The sequence below is a fragment of the Ochotona princeps genome, chromosome 21 (assembly GCF_030435755.1).
Source record: "Ochotona princeps isolate mOchPri1 chromosome 21, mOchPri1.hap1, whole genome shotgun sequence".
NCBI lineage: Eukaryota > Metazoa > Chordata > Mammalia > Lagomorpha > Ochotonidae > Ochotona > Ochotona princeps.
Window position 1 is genome coordinate 7,714,446 of NC_080852.1, and position 24,521 is coordinate 7,738,966.

General features: G+C 45.7%; 1 protein-coding gene across 2 annotated transcripts in view; it reads left to right on the plus strand.

The window, feature by feature from the left end:
• SHQ1 (SHQ1, H/ACA ribonucleoprotein assembly factor) overlaps positions 1-24,521 on the plus strand; it is a 95,452-nt gene that overhangs the window by 24,896 nt on the left and 46,035 nt on the right. For both annotated transcript variants that reach the window (XM_058678585.1, XM_058678586.1), the window contains 4 exons: positions 2,454-2,581; positions 14,267-14,421; positions 17,086-17,139; positions 20,109-20,232. In XM_058678585.1, coding sequence (XP_058534568.1) covers positions 2,454-2,581; positions 14,267-14,421; positions 17,086-17,139; positions 20,109-20,232 — 461 coding nt within the window. The remainder of the gene's footprint in view (positions 1-2,453; positions 2,582-14,266; positions 14,422-17,085; positions 17,140-20,108; positions 20,233-24,521) is intronic.

Consider the following 24,521-nt stretch of genomic DNA (forward strand, 5'->3'; position numbering starts at 1 on the left):
AGGTTGGATTATGTCTTGTCAGCAGTGGAACTCCAGTGCCTGCCATGGAACCTGGAGCATGGCAGAAAATTAATACAGCGTGTTGACTGAATGATCTAGTTAGCTGTGTTTCCTCTTTTTTTTCCCTTTCTTCTTTTAAAGAGATTTACTCATTTGTTGGAAAGGCAGAAAGAGAGAGAGAGAGAGAAAGAGAGAGATCTGTAGTCCATCCACTGATTCATCTTTGAAATGCTGCAGCAGCCAGGGCTAGCCAGTCTAGAGCCAAGAACTAAGAACTCCACTCACATGTCCCATATGGGTGCAGAGACTCAAAGTGCTTGGGCTGTTGTCTGCTGCCGCTGTCCCCTCCCCCGCCCATGAACCTGCACAAGCTGCATCAGAAGCACGGCAGGACTTGACCGGTTCACGCTGATGTGGGACGTGTGTCCCTGGTGGCAGCCTGACCCACTGCTCCACAGCACCTACACCTGCACATACTCTTCCCATGTGTCCTTTTCGAAATTCGTCGCCCAGAAAAAGCTTACATTTTTGGTTTATAGATGAGTAGGTAGAAGAACCTCCATTCTAAAGAATTTTCCTTTAAGGAGGAAGATAACAGTTTATAAGGAAACAGATTTATGAATAGTTTATAAAGCAATGTGTTCATCCTGGTGTCAGGCACCCTGTGCAGCTGACAAACATTGACTGAGAACTCTTATTTCGGGATGTTAGCTGTTCAGTTCTGTCCAGTATGTACTTCCAGTTCCTCACTGGTTCCCTGAGTTAGCCTAGATAACACAACTTTTCACCCTGGCAAAGTGAAGGTGTTAACAGTCCTGACCTGCCTTGCTTTTCCCATGAATACCAAATTTCAAATTTGGATGCAAGGCAGCATAACTTCTCTTAGAGATATTTATCTGTTAAGAATGTGAGAGAGAGAGAGAGAGAGAGAGAGAGAACGCTCATCTGTTTCATTCCCCAGAAGCCTGCTACGGTGGTGTGCTGAGCCCTGTGGGCACAGAAGTGTGCTCTCAAAATGACAAGTGTATTTTGAATGTAGCTGTTACTGTTCTAGTTAAAATTGAGAAAGTAGGGCCCGGCGGCGTGGCCTAGCAGCTAAAGTCCTCGCCTTGAAAGCCCCAGGATCCCATATGGGCGCCGGTTCTAATCCCGGCAGCTCCACTTCCCATCCAGCTCCCTGCTTGTGGCCTGGGAAAGCAGTCGAGGACGGCCCAAAGCCTTGGGACCCTGCACCCGCATGGGAGACCCGGAAGAGGTTCCTGGTTCCCGGCTTCGGATTGGCGCAGCATCGGCCCGTTGCGGCTCACTTGGGGAGTGAACCATCGGACGGAAGATCTTCCTCTCTGTCTCTCCTCCTCTCTGTATATCTGACTTTGTAATAAAAAATGAATAAATAGAAAAAAATTGAGAAAGTAGAATGCAGAAAGTTTTTATTTTTCCCCTTTACAATGATTACACTTATCTTCTGTAATAGTGTAGAGTCGCAGGACAGTTACTATTAGCATAAATAGTAGGAGATTACACTGTGGTAGAAAATACTAGTACCTGTATGTAGGCCTTACTCACAGCTCTTTGTGGATTTCCTGTTCGTCTGTTTGTTTTTAGAGTTAAAAATATCTTTGCTTTCTCACAACCTTATCAGACTCTGGCATACACAGAACTGGCACTCATGCCAGGTTTCAGCCCAGTGTGTTCGGGTTGCCTTTCTCCCACACTGCTCAGTACAGGGTGGGCCTTTAGGGTGGGACTGGTCCTCTCCATCTTCTCTTTGAAGAGATCAGAATGTCAGCCTTGTGCAAATTGTAAGATCAATAGCCCTTTCAGTACCGTTTTTGCTGCAGCTCATGGGCTTTGATATTTCTCTTAATTTTTATTGTTTTTAGAATAGTTTTTCTCTTGCTAAATTCTTCACTGACTCACAGATTGTATAGTAACTCGAGAAGTGAAGATACAAAGCAGTATGCATCTCTACTTTCAAACCAAGGATGGACTCCCAATGAAACTGTTGGATATATCTTGACAACAGGATGCTGGACTGCCTGCCATTGTCTGTACCCGCAATGTCAGGACACACTTAAATAACAGAATGATGGACTTATGAATGCTTAAGAAAGACTATCCTACTGTAATTAATATGGGGGAAATCAGTTGGGGGGAGGGAATTTGAGAAGGGTATAAGGGAAATCCCAGAGCCTATGAAATTATATCATTGAAACTAAGAATAAAATAGGAGAAGAAGAAAAAAGAAGTGTCAACCATCTCTTTGGTCAGAGGCGGGCTTTTCATTTTTATGTGATTAGGAACCACAAGGAAAGAAAAACAGGCCGTGCTGGAGGTGTACTTTGTATTAGCCCTCTGTGTTTCCAGTGCAAGCGCAGGGAGTCTGGAGAGGACTGTGGGAAACGCAGACGAGCCTCAGCTGTGTAACCAGCCTGTCCACTGTGCTTTCCCAGGGCTGACTATTTTGAAGACGAGGAGATTAAGCAGATTTTGAAGTATAAGCCTTGGTGGACTGAAGCATATTCAAAAATGATGGCCTCTTCGGGAACAAGCCAGGATCAAGAACTGCATGCCGCGTTAGGTAAGGAAGTCGGAAGTATGCTCACTTGTTTAATTTTAAAGTCTTATGGTGTACCACCTTCCTTATTATGGAGCATGTAATTATAATTGCCTCATAACGAGCAAACGCAATTTTGGATTGCTAATTTTGGAAATGAAATCTTCAACCCTGACTGGAAAATGCCACTCCCTTATTAGACGTTGGAAAAATCTTTTGAAGTTGAAAAAATCTTTTGAAGTTGATTTTCTTTGAGAATCATAGGAATCCTTTTTTTTTAAAATGTTTTTTTTTTTTCTTAGATTTATTTATTGTTATTAGAAAGTCAGATAAACAGAGAGGAGGAGAGACAGAGAGGAAGATCACGCGTCCATTGATTCACTCCCCAAGTGGCTGCAATGGCTGGAGCTGAGCCTATCGGAAGCCAGGAGCCCTGAGCTTTCTCCGGGTCTCCCATGCGGGTGCAGGGTCCCAAGCCTTTAGTTTGTGCTTGACTGCTTTCCCAGGCCACAGGCAGGGAGCTGGATGGGAAGTGGAGCATCTGGGAAATGGACCAGCACCCATATGGGATCCCGGTGCATGCAAGGCGAGGACTTTAACCTTAGGATACCGCACCAGGCCTGAATCATAGGAATCCTTTTAAAATTTATCTCTTTTACTTATTTTAGGGATGGTCCCACAGAGGACGCTTGAAGTTTTTGAATAATCTGGGCCATCCTATCAGGAGATTAGGCACTAGGAGTGGTACAAGGACAACCAGTTCACGTCCCGCAGTGTCTCTGTTCACGTAGCTCCACCTGAGGGCTTTCCACGTATCCGAGCCTTACAGAGGGTGGGTGGCTAACTGCCTGAGCTGAGCCACGTGAAACATAAGCTGCTTGTCATCCCCAGATTCTTTCTTAGATGGATGGATTGTTAGCATCCATGTGTGAGGCTGGTGTATTAAGTCTGTACATTAGAATATGACGGTTTTGAGGCCTAGCACGATGGCTCAATTGGCTAATCTTCCTCCTGCATGCGCTGAGAGCCTATATTGGCACTGGTTCGTGTCCTGGCTGTTCCATTTCCCGTCCAGTCCTCTGTTTGTGACCCGGGAAAGCAACAGCAGTTGGCTTAAAGCCTCAGGACCCTGCAGCCACATGGGAGACCCAGAAGCTCTGGCTGTTGGCAGCCGTTTGGGGAGTGAGGCAGCAGCTGGAAGGTCTTTCTCTCTGTCTCTCCTTCTCTTTGTAATCTGATCTGCCTTTCCAATAAAAATAAATAAATCTTAAAGAAAAATATGAATATGACAGTTTTAAGTACATCAACAATTGAAGTTCAAGTTTTCTATCATACTTATTTGGTTTTTATTTATATACTAAAAATAACTTTCATTTGTAAATGAAATTCACACATACCTATACGTTCTGAAGTTTATTAAATGGAATATAGAAACTTCCCATCCCTTTTCTCAAAATAACAAGTGTTAACAGTGGATTATACATATCCCACATGTAAGCACTTTAATGCACACTCACATATGCTCTCTCTTTTTTTAAAGATTCATTTATTTATTTGAAGGGAAGGAGACAGATGGAGAGAGAGATGCTAAAAGAAAAAGAGAGAGAGAGGTGGAGATCTTCCATCTACTGGCTCATTCCTCAGATGGCTGCAATGCTCCCAGGGTTGGTCTGGCATGCAGCTCTATTTGGGTCTGTGATGTGGGGTGGCAGGGGTCCAAGCACTTGGGCCATCTTCTGCTGCTTTCCCAGGCACATAAACAGGGAACTGGACTAGGAGCGGAGCAGCCGGGACTCAGAGCGGTGCTCACAGGGGAAGCTGGCATTGCACGCCACCAAGCTAGCTTTCCTCTTACCTTGCTGTTTGCAGTTTACATTGTACATGGCTGAGCTTTCGCGTCTGCACTTGTGGATCCAGCGGAAGCTTTCTGTCGTGGCTGCCTGAAACCTGTTGTATGTTGTCAGAATGGGTGGGCCTTCGACTGTTTACTGCCGCTGGTAGACGTTTGAATTGTTGACAGTATTCTGCTGTGGCCTTCTGTGTCCACTCTGTGTGAGGTGGCCGCAGGGTCACTGCTGCATTCCAGCTCTGTGCAGAGCAGTGTGGCAGCCTGTTATTATATAATACAGTAGGCACTCTGCAGCTATTTGCAGAGCACGTTTTGATAGAGTTTATTTGATTTCCACCAGATTTAAAAATTGCTACTGCCCTCTTTTAGAACGTAGAGGATCAGCTAGCTCATTTATAATGACCTCTGATACATTTATTTAGTTATTTATGAACTAGCAAATTTGGGTTTTATATTTCTCTTAGGAGCTTTTCATGTTTTATATAAACACTTTTTCAGGCCAGGATCGCTAAACAGTTTAAAAGATTAACTGTGTATATGCCATGCATGTCTGCTCAGAAACTTTGCCCAAACTTGAAGCATCAAGGATAGCAGTAGCTGTGGATCAGTTTTCTCAAGTTTTCCTCAGTATTTGAATGAGGTCACGCAGGAGGAAATAGGTGCTTGCGTAGTTGAGTTTTCTGTCCACCAGGGTGAGCTAGTTGCCTTAAAAATCCAAAGCCCTTAGCATTAATGTAAATGCTCCCTTGTTCTGCTTTGATGAATTGCAGCTTGTTCTTGGCCTGGCTTTCTGTGTCAGCTGGGCTCTGAGTGAGTTCTCTCTGCCTGACGTTGGCAGATGAAGCCAGTGCGTGCTTTTAACCAGTGCAGCTCCTGCCCCTTCATCTGCCCTGTGACTTAGAGCCAGCCTGGTACGACACCAACGGTTGTAGTCTGCTAAAATAGCAAGGGCATGGGAATCTAGGATACGAGAACTTGAACAGAAAGTACCTGTACTGAGATGCCGAGTGTAAGGTTAAGTATGGGATACAAGCTTGATGTAAGTGTGGGGCTCGAGCTAGCTTTGCGATCTTGCCACTTTGGATTGTTGTGGAATTCCTGTGCCCATTTCAACGCTGTCCTGGGGATTGATTGAGACAATGTATTAAGCCCTTCTTACAGTGTAAATGTTAGAAATTATTGCAGATGAAAGTGAACAGTAGGAAAGCCAAGAATTAGGTGGCTTCTCCATGAAACTGCAATTTTTGTATACAGTTGCGTAGCTTTGGGGGAAAGTTCTTTGTTGATGAGACTTCTCTCTTTTTTTTTTTTTTGGTGGTGGTGGTTGTTGATTAAGGAAGTATTTAAGGGTTCTTGGTGTAGTGGTTGAGTTATCTGCATCCCCCATTGTAATACCTGGGTCTGAATCTAGCAGGCAGTGGAGATGCTTGAGTAATCAAGTTGCTGTTACCTCACAGGGACCTGGGTTGGGTTCCCAGCTCCCAGCCTCAGCCTGCCTCAGCCCTGGCCCTTGTCGTCTTGCAGAGTGAGCCATCAAGTTTCCGTTACCTCACAGGGACCTGGGTTGGGTTCCCGGCTCCCAGCCCCAGCCTGCCTCAGCCCTGGCCCTTGTCATCCTGCAGAGTGAGCCATCAAGGGGGAGTGCACCTGTGTGCTCTCTTACTCTCTAGCTCCCAGTCTCTCTCTACCTCATGTAAACACATACAGATTAGAAGAAAATACTTTATTTACCCAGCATTCAGATACATTGAAGTATGTTGAACCAGGATAAAATGTCAGAAAAAAACCAAATACACCAAGAAACAAGCTTTAAAAGTGCATTTCTCACCCGATGCTCATTGCTCTGTGTTTGACATTCCTCCTTTTCCTTTGCTGTTTGCTCCCCGGCCTTCCTTCCACGTCTGCCACAGCAGTGAGCTGTTGCCACTTTACTTCGCCCTCCTCGGAGGTTTCCACACAGAACTCACAGTCTGAGGGAGGGGCTCCCTTTTAAGGCATCCCTCTTAGATGAACCTGCATTGTTTTGAGTTCCAGGTAAGCCCTGAAAGGTAGACTGCTGCCATTTTTGCCTTGGCTGTGGTTCTCATCATTGGCTGAGACTTTTTATTAACTGCAGCTTTGTAATGCTGCACGTCTTCCCCGGAGGCAGCGTTGTAAATGGCGACACCCAGGCCCGGGCTCCCTGGAGCTCTGGTTTCCGGAGGATGCCCTTCCCGCATTTCCCATGTTGTCTTTCTGCGGTCACTGTCAGCCTGGGAAGCTTGGCATGTTATTGCTCATTAGGAAACCACGGAATATTTATAGTCGACGTGCCTCCTGGCAGGGCTGTCCTTCTGGGCACCAGTGAGCCCTTCGGTGTTACTCCAGAGACGTGGCGGTGGCACCGTCTGAAAGTGGTAGCATGGCAAGGCTGCCTGTTTAGACTAAACGTTTGAGGATGGCACGTTTTCTTCTGCTACCCTTGATTTGTTTCCAGTAAGTGTATGTTGTTGTGGACAGTTGTGCACAACTCTGTGAGGAAGCTGATTGTGGCTGACAAAGAGACCCTGCGAAACTTGGGAGGAGGATTTAGAGATGAAAAGAAGGTTTTAAAAGAGCAAGGTTAGAAAAAGCTGGGGAGGAAAAGTGACCTCCTGACCAGCAGAGTCTTGCAAACATTTTGGCGACCTTCTTAATGTTAGGAGGTGGTCCTAGGCCCATGGCCGGGGCACCAGATCTTTCCCCAAATGGAGTGAGCTTTCAGCTGGCTTTTGTTTCACTGTCGGTTATTTTTAGGAGTATAATTAACTGAAATGTTGTGAACTATCTAGCAGAGCTGCTTTGTAGTGTAACTACGTTACACAAATGCTTGACGAATGCTGCTGGGGGTGGCATTCATCCCAGTATTGTTGGCGTGGCATCTGCAGTGATGCCCGCTGCTGCTCAGTCAGACCTGATTGTGTGCAAGCCTGCCCGTTCTCCTGTGGGTGCTGTGACTTACAGCTCTAGTCAGAAGGCCTTAGGGACGTGCACTTTCCGTTTCTCCAGTGATGCTGTTGTCGTTGTTAGTGTCATTGCTATGGATCTGCTGCAGTTTCTTTGCCTGAATGTCGGGATTTAAATGTATTTGTTTACTATTGAACAAAGTAGGCCAAAATGGAACATTATGCTTTTTTTTTTTTTAAGATTTTAAAAGTTTTTTGGAAGGCAGACATAGAGGAGGAGAGACAGAGAGGAAGGTTCTCTGTCCGCCGATTCTCTCACCAAGCGGCTGCGATGGCCGAAGCTGAGCTGATCCGAAGCCAGGAACCTGGAACCTCATGTGGGTTTCCCATGTGGGCACAGGAACCCAAGACCTTGGGCTCTCCTCAGCTGCCTTCCCTGGCTGCAAGCAGGGAGCTGGATGGGAAGCAGGGCTGCTGGGATTCTGGCGCAAACAGGGCAAGGACCTTAGCCACTAGGCTGCTGTGCCAGGCCCAACATGATCTTTTTTTTTTTTCAAGATTTGTTTATTTTTTATTGCAAAGTCGGATATATAGAGAGGAGGAGAGATGGAGAGGCAGATCTGTCCATTGATTCACTCACTCCCCACGTGGCCGCAATGGCTGAAACCGAGCTGATCCAAAGCCAGGAGCCAGGAGTTTCTTCCAGGTCTCGCATACTGGTACAGGGTCTCAGGGCTTTGGGCCGTCCTTGCCTGCTTTCCCAGGCTACAAGCGGGGAGCTGGATGGGAAATGGGATTGCCAGGATTAGAACCGGTGCCCATATGGGGTACCGGAGCGTCTAAGATGGAGACTTTAGGCCGCTAGACCACCACACCAGACCCGTGATGATGTGTTAAAGAAAGACCGGGCGCCCCTAGTGTCGAGGGGCTCAGAGGGGTACATTCCAGTAGGCTCTGATTATGTGCCACTGGCATTTATAGTAGCGGGAAGGCTCAGATCTGGGTGATGTAACATTGGAGGCCACAGTGCCCAGAGCAGTCTTGCAGATCGTTAAACATGTACAGGGGTGATTGCTTAAGAGTGGCGGCAGGAGAGGGTGAAGAGCTGCTGTGTTGTTAAATGGTCCTGGGCATGCTTGCTTTGTGATTCAGAATTATGTGGAAGCAGAGAGATCTTTATTAGTCAACTAGGATATAAAGGCTTTTCTCTGGTGAGATAATATCATCACGAACACCTGGCACTTTCCTATTAGCTAAATTAATGAACGTCTCAGAAACGATGCTTAAGGGAATACTACCTCATGTCTTGCTAAATAGAGGGGTCTTAAAATACTTTGGCAGGTATACTTTCTTTGTGCAGTGGGTTTTTTTGCGCCGTTTGTGTAAATCGAATCGCTTGAAGTGTACTGAGGACTTCTGTTCAAGTGAAGGCATCTTCAGATGAGTCCTTAATGAGGCAGTCAACACCCAGGTTCCCTTATTTCATTTGTAATGCTAGACTTTAAAGAATGCTTCCCCTGATATCTGCGGCATTATTTTTTTAAAAGCTACTTATTTACTTACCTTACCAGCCAGCAAATAAAATACATTCTTATTATCTGTTTTTTTTTAATATGGGTAATGCTTGAATAAATGCATTTCTTTCTTTTTTAATGTAGTCCTGCTAGCATGACTGGAAAAAATATATATAAATGCGTTTCAAAACCCGTTTTTTTTCACTAAGTGTATTTTAATGGGTGAAAGGAATATTATTCCTAGTAAAGTAAATGTGTGTACGATTTTTTTCCCCCTGTAAGCCTTAAAAAAAAAAAAAAAGAAGCCATGTTAAGTGCTGAGACTTATAAGACAGACAGAAGAGGGTTTGGAAAATTAAATGTGGAAGGGCCCACCTTTAGTTCAGGTTCATATTCTCTTTCTCTGGCTTTTTTGATGAGGAAAAAAAAGAAGGCAGCCTTTTGTTGAGCGCAGAGAGGGACTGGGCACTATGAAGAGGAGGGTCTGGGAGCACTAGAAAGGCTGGCTGGGGGTGTTTGGTCTCTGGAAAGTCGGCTGTGACAGCAGGTGTCTTTTAATAGTACTTCTCCCCTTCTGTGACTAAGAGGACTTCTTGAGTCAGAGCTGACCCCTTCCTCGTGACTGAGTTCCGGGGATGGGAAGTGAGAAGTCCTCTGCGCCCTTGCTGGATCAAGCCTTTAGAAAGATGGTGTTTTCTGTCTTCTGTCTCTCGCTCAGTGGTTTGCAAATACTGAAAACCGAAGCAGCTTTCTGGGACACCCACAGGTGGATGCTGGGTGACAGGCTGATGGTGCTGAGCCAGCCCCGGGTCATTTTTACTGTGGATAGTAATGCCCAAGAGAAGCTTCTGTCTAATTTAAGCCCCGTCTTTCAGGGTCTCTCTCTGTTACAGCAGTTCAGCCAGTCTTTACCTAAATCTAACAGTTCTGAAATAGAGAAAAAAAAAAAGACTTGAAAGTGATTTTGACATTGCCTTGGCTCAAAGCGCCAAAATGGAAGCAGCATGCTTCTCTTCACTAGGTTGAACAACTTTGTGGGTGAATTTGAAAGTGATTATCTGATAGGGGATAAAGCAGAAATTAAGGGTTACTTTGCAGAAGGAGGTGGCTGACATTTTGCCTTAGAGGCAGCAATTTATGTAGATGCTTAGACTTCTTTGAAAAATGCCCTAAGACAAGCTGAAGGGCCCAGTTCGATGGCTCAGAGATTAAATCCTCTCTTTGCCTGCTTGCTCCGGGATCCCGGGTGGGTGCCAGGTGTTTTAGTTGCCCCACTTCCCATCCCTGCTTGTGGCTTGGGAAAGCAGTTGAGGATGGACCAGTGCCTTGGGACCCACAGGGGAGACCCAGAAGACGCTCCTGCTTCGTCGGTTCGGATTGGCACAGCTCTGGCTGTTGTGGCCACTTGGGGAGTGAACCAGTGCATGGAAGATCTTTTCTCTGTCTCTCGTTCTCTCTCTCTGAACCTTTCCAATGAAAATAAATCTTTAGAAAAACAAACAAAAAAGACAAGCAGTAGACCCTGTTAATGATGGCCAGATACCGAGCACATCTGCGTGTTTAGCTCGTACGATTCCTGTAGATCTTGCTCCAAGACAAGAGGTCTTCTATTTCCTATGAACAGGACTAACAGCACTTATGTTTTCTTTTTTTTTTTTTTGACATTTTCTTTTTTTTTATATATATATATTCATTTATTCATTAATTACATTGTATTATATGACACTATTTCATAGGTACTGGGATTCCCCCCACCCCCTTCACCCCAAACCCTTCCCCCATGGTGAATTCCTTCACCTTGATGCATAACCACAGCTCAAGTTCCGTTGAGATTCCCTAATTAAAAGTTCACACCATACAGAGTCCAACATCCCACTTGTCCAGTTCAAGTTCAATGGCCTCTTAGGGAGGCCCTCTCAGGTTTGAAGGCAGAGCCAGGAGAGCGTCACCTCGATCAATTAGAAGCTCCAACATACCATCAGCAACAGTCCAGGTATGATGAGGCTGGTGCAGAGTCCACTGATTAACATAGTCCATTTTAGAGTTTCCCCTTGTCCAGTTTTCCGCTGGAAGCATAAAGCTGAGGTGGTTGATTGATCTACTCCATTTTCCATCTTTTCTTGGTTAATGCTTTGATTCCTCCATTTTGTTCAGGGGAATCCCCTAAAAAAACTTTGAGGCATTCCCAGTCCAGGCTCCTACATGTACTACTAGTGAGCACAGTGCCCGCCACAGTCCATCACTCCGATCAGCTGGTGGTTTTAACCCCTGGGTTGGTTCTATTCTGAGCCCCGACCTCCATTGGAACCAATGAGTATCGCAGCTCTCCCCGGCTCTGCCCATCACACTCTCGTCCCTCACCTAAACCAGTGGGAGGAGTGCTGGTCGAGTGTTGCATTCCCTACTGGCACAGGCCATTTCACCTTGGCATTTTGTGTTTTGTACTGTTTTTTTTTTTTTTTTTTTTTTTTTTTTTTTTATCGCAACCAAACCCGGCCAGGCCCCCAGCTTATGTTTTCTTAATGCAGAAAGATGCATAATGGAGTAGAAAAGCATGTTGCATGATCTGTTGTCAAAAGCATAAGAAGACCTGAGGTCCTGTGTTCGCTTGCCTTTGTGTAGACATCGTTTCATTTATACATAACATGTATTATTTCAGATTTTTGTTTTGGTCTGCATAGCCAATATTTTAATACATAAAAAGAAATCACTTTTAGCAAGAAGTACTTAATAATAAAAGTGAGGAAAATGCTATATTCCCAGCAGTGACAAAACTGAATAAATAGAAGTGCTTATACAAGAAAAGCAGCAGAGCTGTTTAAAAAAGTGTTTAACTCAGTATAGTGGGGAAAATGGATTATTGGACAATTTGTGCTGACATCATTAACTGTTCATCTGCAATAATCTGGAATCTTGAAAAAAAACCTTTCAGATAGATTAAAGGTTTGAATGTAAAAAGTGGAACAAATCTTTTTTGTTTTTTAAAGATTGATTTACTTTTATTGCAAAGTCAGATATACAGAGAGGAAGAGAGACAGAGAGGAAGATCTTCCATCCGATGATTCACTCCTCAAGTGATTGCAAAGGCCAGTGCTGTGTCAATCTGAAGCCAGGAACCAGAAACCTCCTTCAGGTCTCCCACGTGGGTGTAGGGTCCCAAGGCTTTGGGCTGTCCTCGACTGCTTTCCCAGGCCACAAGCGGGGAGCTGGATGGGAAGTGGAGCTACCGAGAATTAGAACCGGTGCCCATATGGGATCCCGGCACGTTCAAGGCGAGGACTTTAGCCACTAGACCACGCCGCCGGGCCCCAGCACTGTAGTTTTATCTTGTTGGCTCCCTAACGACCTGCTGCCAGCTTGACACACTTTGTCATCTCTGCATTGCAGTCAGCCAGGAGTTGGGTGTGACTTAGCTGGCTTCTTTGCTCAGGCTCTTGGAAGACTGTAGCTACTTAAGAAGTCTTCTTAATTTTTTTTTTAAATTAAAAAACAATGTTGAGTTTCTGTTCATTTCTGACAATCCTCCTATAGGCTTATGTGATTATTGCCACTTCCGTTTCTGCACCTGTAGGGTGAGGCCATACCTTGTTACTGGGTGTCACGAGCAGCAGGTCCCTGCTGCATAGATTTCTCTGAGCCCCTCTAGCGCCTTGATAACCTTATTTCTTCAAAAATGGCTGCAAGTGCTTCACTGCAGTCTGCAAATAATAGGGCAGATCGTGAGTATGATGGTTGCTTCGTTTTCTTTGCCATGATTCTGCTTGGTCAGAAGCAGGTCACAGGCCCCAGCCTCATGCAGTGAGTTGACCCCGTGGGAATTATCTTAGAATTCTGCCCACCACAGTCACTTAGTATCTGATACTCTAGAAACAATTGGAGGGAAAGCTGTTAACATTTATAACCAGCCTGTGCGGGAGCTATATATAAGAAGAAATTTTCTTAGAAAAAAAAAAATATTTTCTTTGAGACAGACAGCCAGCCAGCCAAAGGAAGATCTTCCATTTGATATTTCTTTCTGCAAATGCCTTCAACCGAACGAGCAGTCCCAGGACAAAACTAAGAGCCAGGAATTCCAGCTTGGTTTCCTGCACGGGTGGCAGGAAACCAGGTACCTGAGTGGTCAGCTGTTGCCTCCAGGGTGTACATGAACAGGAGGCCAAAATGGGGAGCTGGGACTCCAAGCCAAGCACCTGGTACAGGCTGTGGGTGTCCCAACTGCTGTGGCAAACGCCTGCCCTCCTGAAACTGCCAGGGAAGAGGGTATTGCAGTCCTCATAGGGCGTACCTTTAAAACAGATTTATTTATTTATTTATTTATTTGAGCCAGCACATCTACTTTTGAGGATCTGTTACGGAGTAAGCCTCCAAATGCAAGGATCTGTGGCTAGGACATGCACTGTAGCGTTAGCAGCAGTGGCGTAAGATCAGTGCTCTTCAGTAGGGGGAGTACTTGCTTCAAGCATGTAGATCATGAACTGTCATCCTCCTCTGTAAAAATCAGCCATGTACCCACTCACTTGAAGGGAGATGCTAGAGAGATTGATGAGTGGGCCATTAGATGGGAGGAAATTATCCAGTTCTTGGGAGAGGAAGCTGCCGGCTCCCTAGTGTATGTGTGTACTGTGTGTGATTAGATGGCGGTAGCTGGAGTGGTGTATGCTAAAGTGTTTACATGAGCAAAGCTGTTGAACATAAAGGTGGAGAGAAGGTACCAAAAAGAAAAAAATCTTTCGAAACATCTTTTTCCCACAAATCTAATGTGTATAATATGTTGTAAAATTTTACTTCAGTGAGCACAAGAATATTAAAAAGTAAATACTAATCATCAATATTGATTAACATATAAAAATGTTCCTCTTTACATAGAACTTTCAAATTAGATAATGGCTATCCATGTTACTTTACATAGCTTATACATGTTCTCTGTTGTTAGATTGTCTTAAAGTTAATAACTCCTGTTTTGATGTCATAAATACAGAATAATATGCCAAAAAGTAAGCACTAGAAATAAGGATGGATACTGTTTAGAAAATTACATGTGTGTAGATGCAGAGCACTTAATATAACTAGGAGTGTCTACTTCATACTTGTATGTCCCGAGTTGGGTAGAAGCAACTTACAATTCTGTAGCTTTCATTTCAGCTTCTGTCTTCAACGTTCTGATTTTTGGCAGGTATTCTACATTGGAAGTTTTACAGAACTGAATGAAACGTAATTTTTAACAGTGATTTAATTGAGAGGGAGGCATGCGCATGTGGACTTTGGAGTAGAGCGGGGAACATCAATGTGTCTGTTCTTAGTTATTTGTCTTTTTCTCCTGAGTGTGCAAGGATGGGCCTGTGTCAGTATCTGGGGATGGGGGGACAGTCATTTGATGACGTCTTAGAGAACCTGATGATGAAATACTTCATTTTTCTCTTAGTGTCTTTCTCTGAAGAAGAGAAGTACCAGCTACGTAAGTTTGTCAATAAGTCTTACCTGCTGGAGAAGAGCGCCCAGCGCCAAGTGTACTATAGTTTGGTCGACATCCTCCTGGCGTACTGCTATGAAACCCGTGTCACGGAAGGCGAGAGGAACGTGAGTGTGTGTGTGTCTGTGCGTATCCCCGGAGCTCCCTGTGCTGGGTCAACTGCGTCAGGTGAAGCTGGCAGTTGTCAGGGTTGATAGTTGAGGGGCCACATCAGGCAGAGGAGCACGTGGGTGGTGGCGGGCACCAACACGCAGGTATAATGCTGGTGTGGCCTGTCTGTATGCTGGGCATTCATCTGGACGGGACAGCAGAAAAGGCAAGCCTAAGGCAGGAAACTGAGTGGAGAGAGAATGCGATCCTCACTCTCCTTCCGTTCAGGCTAGGGACCTGAGACCTGGGTGGCCATGACAGCATCTGAGCTACCAGAGCCATCTTCATTCCATCTCTAAGCCTTCCGCGAGCAGATACAAGTAGAGCATTCTTCAAATAACGCATCTTAGCTTTCGTCTGTGTCTCTCGAGCCACGAGCCATGTAGTATATGTACTTCTGGAAAACTGTACATAAGTTACATTTTATTTATTTATTTATTTATTTTTTTATAATCTTACATAGTTGATTAGTGTACAAAGGCTCAAGGGCTACAGGAAAGTGGGTAAGACCATTGTTTCCACACTATTATCATCACTTTTTTTCCCCTGTATCTTGGGTCAGGGGAGAAACAAAGGGAGAAGCCCCACCCAGCCTCCCACCCATCTCAGGTCCCCGATGTGGGGTGTGCTCCAAGGGGCCTGCTCAAGCAGTTTTGACAGTTCAACTATTCTGAATTGCTACCGATCTCGCTGTTCCAAGCACGATGAGATCTATTCAGAATCCACTGGCTGAAATCTACTCAGAATCCATCTTCATGATTGAGATTCTGAGATCAACAGTTCAGCTGGAAGGATCCCCAAAAAGACTTGGTCTGAGGTGATCCCAGACTTGATTCTTGTGTGTACTTGTCGGTACAGGGTCTGACATAGTCTGTCGCCCCAGTCAGCTTATGCACATGCTGGTCATTGCAATTGCTGCGTCAGTTCTGTTTCCAGCCGTCTTCCACATGAACCAGTGGCTGTTCCAGTCCAGCCTGATCCTACCCACTTCATACTCGGCCCTTCCGCAAACCAGTGGGAGCTGCAGCCTAGTTGGGGCAACTCCCCATAACCCCCACCAGGTTTGCCCCCTACCCTGGTTCCCATGCTTGCCAGTATGTACTGCAAACTTGTTCAGTCTGTCCCACATCCCATTTAGCTCTCATACATGAACTAGGCATTGAAGCCTAGTTCAACCTAGCCAGCCCCACTGTCCAGCGCACACACATGCTTCGGGTACTGTTCTGTCTAGTCACCCCGTCCCTGTCCTGGTTTTCATGCTCTCCAGTGGGAGTAGTAATCCAAGAGGGAGGTGCCCACTATTTCCCTCCTAGGCCACTCCCGCTCCCTGATTATGCACTCTCCAGGTGATTCTGGAGTTTAACTTGACAGATTTAGCCCCCAGTACCAGCCTCTGCCATCTGATGCTGCAGCTAAGCCCAACCAACCCTCACCCACTCTAATTTTTGCTAGCACCAGTCGGAACAGTCAGCCCAGCCTGGCTTTTCCCTGATCTAGCTCACATGAGACCCACAGGTGTTGTAGCCCTGCCTGGCCTGGTCTGCTCCCATCCCAACCCACGCTCTCCAGTGGGAGTGGCTGTCCAGCAGGGCAGCCCACATTCCCCCTGCTGGCTCTGCCCCCTCCTTCCCTGGTTCTCACGTGTGCTGTTGGGCACTGCGGCCACATGTGGTACGGGGCCCCTCACCTTGGCATTCCATAATGTGCATTGGTTTGTGTCACGACCAAACCTGGTTCAACCCACACTCTACTCTGGTGCTTGGATTTGCCAGTGGGTGACATGAACTGGTTCAGCCTGGTCTGCCCTGACCTGTGCCCAATGTATGCCAATGGGTACCTTTCCATGGCCTGCTTTGGGCTGTTTCCTATCATGCTTCTTGCACTCACTCACCTGTGTCCTGACAGAGGAGTTGCCCAAGCTCTTCCATCAGAACCTCTCCCAATGCCAGATTTCACGCATACCAGTGGGTCCATGGGCCAGCCCTACTCAGTCCACCTCCTGTCCTGGTAGAAACAGTGGCCTTTCCTTGCTGGCCTTCAGTCCATTCCAGTTCTTTCTGTTGGATGTTTCAGCCCAGCCAAGGCTCTTCCATACCCAGACACTGCTCACATATGACTCAGTAGGGGCAGAGACCTAGCCTAGTCTGTCCTACATCTATCCAGGTTCTTCAGAGCACCAGATGGTGCTGGCATCTAGCCCGGCTAGGTGTACCCAGCCCCACTCCACACTTGTGCCAAGGGAGATTGCAGCCATATCCAGAGCAGAATGCAGCCCCCACTCCAACCCCTGCACTCTCCTGTGCTAACCCCAACCCAGCAAGGGTATACTTTCACAGCTCCCCAACCGAGCCTATTCCCAGCCCTCAGTTACTACGCATGCCAGTGGTTACTCTGACCCAGTTGGCTTAGCCCCTCACCTGTCTCAGCCTTTGCCTTTAATGCTGTGGCCTAGTATCCCTGGCTAATGCAGACCAGTCGGTGTAAGAGCCTAGTTCCTTTTCCCAGTCCTTGTTGGTGCTTGTATGTGTGCACTGCTCAGATGCTAATCGAGTACATGGATGTGTTTACTTACAAGTGCCGTTACCTCTAAAGTGATGGTACTCTTTTTTCCCAAAACAAAGGTTGAATCGGCATGGAATATCAGAAAACTGAGTCCAACGCTGTGCTGGTTTGAGGTATGATTTTCAGTTGTATTTGTTGAGATTTTGTTATTCACAGTCACTTTCCTGTTGTCATGTGGGCTAATTCAGGTAATTCTTTGCTTTTCATCAATGAAAGCTTTATTATACAACTTTTTTTTTCCTATTTTTTTTTTTAACTGTGATAACTGACCCAGGTGGCTGTTTTGGAAGCCGGAGGAGGGAAACGTACCTTAGAGTTGAAGGGGATGTGGCTTGCCGGGGAAGCCTAGGGCATGCGGTTGGAGGTGTGTTTTAAGCTGGCAAATGCTGGGGTTTACAAGCTCAAAGCTGAGGAGAAACCTAGGTGAGAACCGGCCACACGGGTCTGTGCTAAGTGGTGGTACTTGCCCGTTTCTTCTCAGAAAGTCTGTGAGGTGAGCACACGTTCTTACACGGCTAAAATAACTTGATAGTAAGTTTTACGGTTAGCGTAGTTACCTCTGGTTCCTCTTCTAGCAGAGAAAAAATTCTTGTTTTTTTTTCTCTATTTTCTAGAAAATGTGCAAGATCTCTCCAAAATATCACAAGATGGTATCTTTAAATTTACTAGATTTGAACAAACTGTTGCACTTCAAAACACAAAAGTAGCTGCTTTTTAAAAAAAGATTTATTTTTATTGCAAAGTCAGATATACAGAGAGAAGGAGAGACAGAAAGAAAGATCTTCCATCTGCTGGTTTACTCCCCAAGTGACCGCAGTGGCTGGGGCTGTGCCGATCCAAAACCAGGAGCCAGGAACTTCCTCCAGGTCTTCCATGTGGGTGCAGGTTCCCAAGGCTTTGGGCCGTCCTCGACTGCTTTCCCAGGCCACAGGCAGGGAGCTGGATGGGAAATGGAGCTGCTGGGATTAGAACCGGCGCCCATATGGGATCCCGGTGTTTTCAAGGCAAGGACTTTAGCTGCTAGGTCATTGCACTGGGCCCCAAAGTAGCTGCTTTTTAAAAGATGTGCTTATTTATTTGAAAGGCAGAATTACTGAGAGGAGGAGACAGAGATCTGCACCCACTAGTTCACTTCCCAGTTGACTGCAGTGGTCTCAGCTGAGCCAGGCTGAAGCTTGAAGGCTTGGACCCCAGCCGTGGGCCATTTTCAGTGCTTCTCCAGACTCATTGGCAGGGAGCTGAACCGGAAGTAGGCCTGAACCGTAACTCCAATATGGGATGCTGGCCTCACAAGCGGTGGCCTAGCTCGCTGTGTCATGATTCCACCCCCCAAAGTAGAAGCTTTTTAAAAATGTCAGTCTAAGCCATTCAAAATTGTATCACCAAAGACAACCACAGCCAGTGTTTTCCAAGTGGTAACATTCAAGGTGACTTCATGGCATCACCGACTATAAGATCTTGAGATAGACAGCAACTGAAATAATTACTTCATTGGAGAATATCACCACTCCAAAGATGGTCCAGGATTCCACAGCTGAACCAGCAGCTGCAACAAGAGCGTATCAGAAAGATAGGAGCTCGGTCCTTCCCTGGGCCCTCTGAGTTCACACCAATCTGTGACATGCTTTGCAGGCAGTTTTGCACCCATAGAGGTGCTACCCTGTATGCTTTATCGGGGTTCCTTGTGTTGCCAGAGTCAGCTTAGCATAGGAGAGTCAGCTTTGTTAATAATAACACTGCCACCATTAAACTATTGGAGGTATATAGAAGATGTAGTTCACTTCTAGGTTATTTGTAAAAAATTCACTTTTTTTTTTACAATTTATTTGGAAATTTTTAGTGTTTTGGGGATAATTTATAATTGCTGTATTTATTTATAGTTTTGATAAGCTTTTCTGAGTGGTTTTTTTGTAACAGTTTTTTGAAGTTCATAATTATTTTTAGACATAAAATATTCTTTGTCAAATATTCAGTATTTTTAATCAGATCTCTTATGGTGTTAAGAAAATTAACATATACATGGAAATTAACTTGCTCCCTTCGTTCTAATTTTGTATTTTCGACTTTACATATGTGTTACAGTTTTCATATTTTGCTTATCAAAACCCAATGGGAATAAACTTGATTTTTCAGAAAATCGTTTTTGTCTGGTGTCGAGTAAGTGACTGATACCAGTTTGATACCATTTAAGATGATATACCCGCTCCTCCCTAGTAATCCGTAAAACAGGACTCTCTGCCTCCCCAACCCACCTGCTTTGCTAATTGAAAGCAAATTAATCAATCAATTAGCATTGTATTACTCATACCTAGATGCCCTCCCCCAGTAAAAAAGGAAGCGCGATGGGAGAGTGAACAGACTGGCCCTTGGAGATGAAGACAGCCGGAGCATCTCAGGATGCCCTTCACGTGCGTCTGTGCTTGGTCAATGCCGTGTGCTGTAGAGGCAGAGTCCTACTTAGAATTCTTCAAGACTTTTCTGAAGTTTCCTGCTACATCTGTGATTCTTTTTTTTAAAGATCTGTTTACATTTATTGGAAAGTCAGATATACAGAGAGGAGGAGAGACAGAGAGCAAGATTTTCTGTCCGCTGATTGACTCCTCCAGTGGCCGCAGTGGCTGAAGCTGAGCTGATCTGAAGCCAGGAACCAGCATCCAGGAGCTTCCTCTGGGTCCCTACACGGGTGCAGGGTTCCAAGGCTCTGGGTTGTCCTCAACTGCTTTCCCAGGCCACAAGCAGGGAGCTAGATGGGAAGCAGGGTCGCCGGGATACTAACCGGAGCCCATATGGGATCTCACCGTGTGCAAGGCAAGGACTTTAGCCGCTAGGCTGTCATGCTGGACCCACTACATCTGTGATTTTTAAGGGACACTCGCGCTATGTTGATACTCCATGAGAAATCACAAAGGTGAGGCTGAAATATAAAGCACCTGATTTCATGGTTTTTATATTTCTCTTCTACTTGGCTTTATGATGTTTAAAATTTGTAGTGTTTCCTTGAGAATTATGTCTTGTTTCACTGTGGGCTTTTGTAGTTGTAACATTTGATGGCAGTGACTACTTGTTAAAATTACGCTTGCAGACCTGGACTAACGTTCATGAAGTCGTGGTGTCTTTTGGAAGAAGAGTTTTGTGCTACCCACTTTTTCGCCATTTCAAGCTGGTGTTGAAGGCCTACAGTGACACCATAAAGATACTGCAGCTAGGTAAGATGTTGTACTTGCAAATCTAGGAGAGAGAACTTTGCAATCTGTAGCACAAGCTATCTGAGTGAGCTGTTCTCTTCACCTCTGGTGTATTGAAGTAGTTATTTCTCTACATAGACATGCCATCACACTGAGGTGTGATACTCTGCTGTGAGGAGAGTGGAGGGTGAATATGGAAGGTGTGTGCGCCATACTCCAAACCACTTTATTTTCTAGTAGGTTGCACCATCCAGTATTTCCTGGTTGCTTCTGATTTTCTGGCGCTGTAGTAGGGCTATGGGTATAATATTCAAGAGGACAGGTCAACTCTCTGCCCAATGAGATTCACTGTTCTATCAGAGACAACGTGACGTATAAGTGAGTGATTCCATTATGTAGTGAGAAGTGCTGTGCTGGGGAAGCACAGGGACCCTTTAGGACAAGTGACCCAGACTTGGGGTGTCACAAAGGAGTTTGCTCTGAAGAGCGTGGCCACTCTGAGTTTTGACTGTTGCTAAGTTCAGCCCGACAAACATTTGCTGGGTTAAAGTGTGTTGATGAGTCCGGGCTCTGAAGCAGATTCCTGAGTGGCTATAACAGCCTCCATAGGAGTTTGTACTTTCCAGGGTAATAACTTGGAGGGCGAGTGCAGTGCAGCATCCAGTTGTATGCGTCGGCTCAGGCACGTTTACTTAGAAGTCACTTCTGGCGCTTTCAGGCTTTTTGTTGTATGCCCTTCTGGGGAGTCTCATCATTCCTTGGAGTCAGAGGAAAGGGTTTCTGAGAGTTGAGTTTTCAAACCTCGGGGCCAGAAGGGGAGGGAAGGTAGCTTCATGGACTGACGGGAGAGTCGTGTGCGCTGTGTGCGCCTGCCCTGTCATGCACCTGCCTTGCTTTTTCTTTGCCTTCTGCATAACCGGTTAGAGTTGTTTGAAGTCAGTGAAGTAGATTCCTTTCAAGTAGACAATAATTATAAAAATGAATCATAGTTCAAATGAAAGATAGCTTTTTATTCTTCTGTTTGGTTTAGACGAGCTGTATTTTATTTGGAAAGATTGATGATTCGATAACGGAGCTATATTGAGAAATCTATCTTCTTTAACTTAACAGTAGGAAACAAACTGCTGTGTTTTTTTCGGAAGTTATTTCTTCTTCAATCCAAGATATTTTTTTGAATGGCTACAATTACCTTGGAAAAATCAATCTCCTATAAATGGGCGGCTGTTGAGCTTGGGTTGCATATCACAATTAATTTCTTTTGTAAGTCATGCTACATTTCTTAGGCATTTAGACAGTGAGCATGCAGTTGGTGATTACGCTGGTCTGTTATATCGTGGTTTCCAGATGGAACTGCCATGTCCATGTTTGAACACATGCTGACACATCACACTCTCACAGTCTTCCTCACACATTTGAACTTACTGCCTGTTACTGTTGATTCTGTAAAGGAATCTAGCCCTCCGGATTTTTATTTGAGAAGTAATCAGTTCTAAGATTACATAGCCCAAAATAAACACGTTTGCCTTGACTTAACACTGTATTCCGTTACTCAAAACAATTTTAGTAGGTCAGAATTGAAATTGAGACTTAGCATCTCATCATTATCACTGTGACAAGAAATAGTCTTATCAGCTGTGTTGTGGTAGCAACAGAAGACTTGAAGTAACACATTGGAGGCCTGTCTGCTAAAAATGTGTCTGAACCCTTCCTAAACCATACGCAGTGTGTTCTGTGACTCATGTGGACTGGAACAGAGTGCTGGATTGGCTGGGATACATGCCAACAGTACTGGGGTGACAAGTACTTAGTGACCCAGTGACCTGCCTTTGTCCAGGTAGGCGGCGCGTGCTCTGGACACCCCCTGATCTAAGAAGAGAGAGCTCCGGTTTGGCATAAGAATGAGTTTGTGCCTACTTACCGTTCAAAATGCAATTGACATTCACACATTTTAAGAATAAAGGTCAGTGTAGCCCTCCCGCAGTCAGTGGAAAGTAGCAAGTAACCCATTTCTACCAAAGAAATGCTGTTGTGAAACCCAGTGAGCTTCCAGGACCAGGAGCGCTACAGAGTCTACAGAATGCTTCGTGTTGATTGGCTGAGATTGGGGTTTGCAGAGCACATCCCCTGGCTTCATGGATGCCTGAGCAAGGATTTTTTTCCAAGTTCCTGGGCCTCTCCAGGGATTTGCGTTCTCCTTCCCACTTGCCTCCTCCAGAAAGGCGTTTTGCTCTTGCTGTGTGTGTAACTCAGATTCCCCAATGGGCAGGAGTCCCTGCTTTGCTCCTGTAAGTACTGTGTCAGTGCATCCCGAAGGTCCCGCATGTGGAGTTGTTCTGGCTGGCTCCTCTTGGGGCCGTGACGACTCTTTTTTCCCTCTGTTCCTGTCTCGTCAGCAACTTTCAGCATCTGCTTGTACCACGCTGTTGGGGAGAATGGGTAAAATCCTTCAGGGAAGCATTGCTTACTTGCTGTGAGCCAATTGAAAATAAAACTAAAAAGCAGCTTCTCTAATATCTCCTCAGAAGTTTTACTATATTTAAAAATGACAAGTCTTACAGTTTCATCTTAGACCATGCATTATTTATGCACTTCACTGAGTGCACTGGTATCTACATCTTACTCATGTCGGTAAGGAATTCCTCACACTATTTCATTGGGAGGGCTGAACATGACAGGGCAGAGGAAGGCAGCTTAAGTTTGTGTCTAACAAGTGTGCCCTTTGAGCTCATTTTCTGGACTCTTCTTGTATGGAATCTATATCATGACGTATACTTCATATGTCTCCTCTGATATACACCCTTTGTAACTTTTTCTTATCACTTCCGCTGCCTTTGACCACAGGAGAAGTGTTAATTCCAGCACTCAGTGTGCACCCTGTACTTTATTACAACGGCTTCTTTTCTCTTCCCTGGTGTGTAGCTGCCTCAGGTTAGGAAGCAACAGGGAGAGCAGACCCTTCTGGCTATTGCAGGAAGCAGCCTCACTTCCAGGGCAACCCTGCCATCTTCAGCTGCTTTTCCGTCTTGTTTGAGGCCAAACATCTGTCTTTTTACCCTGCAATATGGCAGCTTCCAGTGCAGTTAGGTTGCCCTCTTGGAAGGCCTGGAGTTGAGGAAAGCAGGGCGTGGATCCCTAGTTCTGGTGTCTGACTGTAGTTTCCTGCCGTTGCAGGCCTGGGGAGGCAGCAGTGGTGGCTTAGCTGATTGGATTCCTGCCACCATGTCCAAGTCCTGGCTTGAGTTCCTGGCCTCCAGCTTCAGGCTGGCCCAGCCCTGGCCAGGTGGGTGTTTGGGGTAGCGAACCAGCAGGTGGGAGCTCCCTCTCTTTGCCTGCCTGTTGTTGTCATTTGTCTCTTTTTGAAAAAATAAAGAAGTTAAAAGCTTTTCCTTTGGGTTAAGGTAACAGAAGAGCACCTCCTCCCTCACTAATGGAGAGCAGTAGACCCCACAGCACTTCACCAGTTTGATGTTCAGAGTTTTTTTCCTGGACCTCTTTACCCGTAAGCTTCTGGAGGCTAATTGAGTACTGGGGTAATGGGTTACAAATTATTTTTAGTTTCTCTGTTTATAGATTCTGCACAGAGAGGTGAGCATCTTATTCTAAAAGAGAGTTGATCCCTGTTTTGTCGTTTCTGAGCCTCCCTGGTAGTGGGCCAGAAGGAATTCTGGGTTAATAAGCTCACAGTAGCCTCACATAGGCTGCCCTATGTTGCTCTCTTCTTGTGACTGCACTAGGGCTGGTTCTTTAGATACTGTATGTCATGGCACAGGAATTGCAGTCATGAGAGTCAAGGATCATGGTCCATGTTTTGCAGAGAGAAGATAGGCTCCAAGATGTCAGTAGCCTAGGCCACACAGCTCGTAGATGGAAAAGCCTGCATTTGTCTCTAGGCTTATGAGCTTGTGTGGATGAAATTACACGAGGACTTAGTTTTGCTTCGAAACAGCAAAGGGCTGAGACAAAGGGTAGGAAAAGGCTGAGACAAGGCTGGCCTCTTATGGGACAAGCACATGATTGATGGGCCCACCCCCAGACCCGAGTCCCATGTATACCGGTAGGTACCTGACTTGGTCTGGGCTGCTGCCAGCTCTAGTTCTTGCACTCACCTGCAGGAACTGTGTCCTGACAGAGGAGTTCTCCAAGCTCCTCTATTAGGTCACCTCCCAGTGGCAAATCTTGTACACACCGACGGGTGCTTGGCCCAGCCTGGTTTGACCCACCTCCTGTCCTGGCAGGAATATGAGCCCACACCCATTCTGGCTGTTACTGTTGGGTGTTACAGCCCAGCCACACCTAGTCTACCCCCAGAC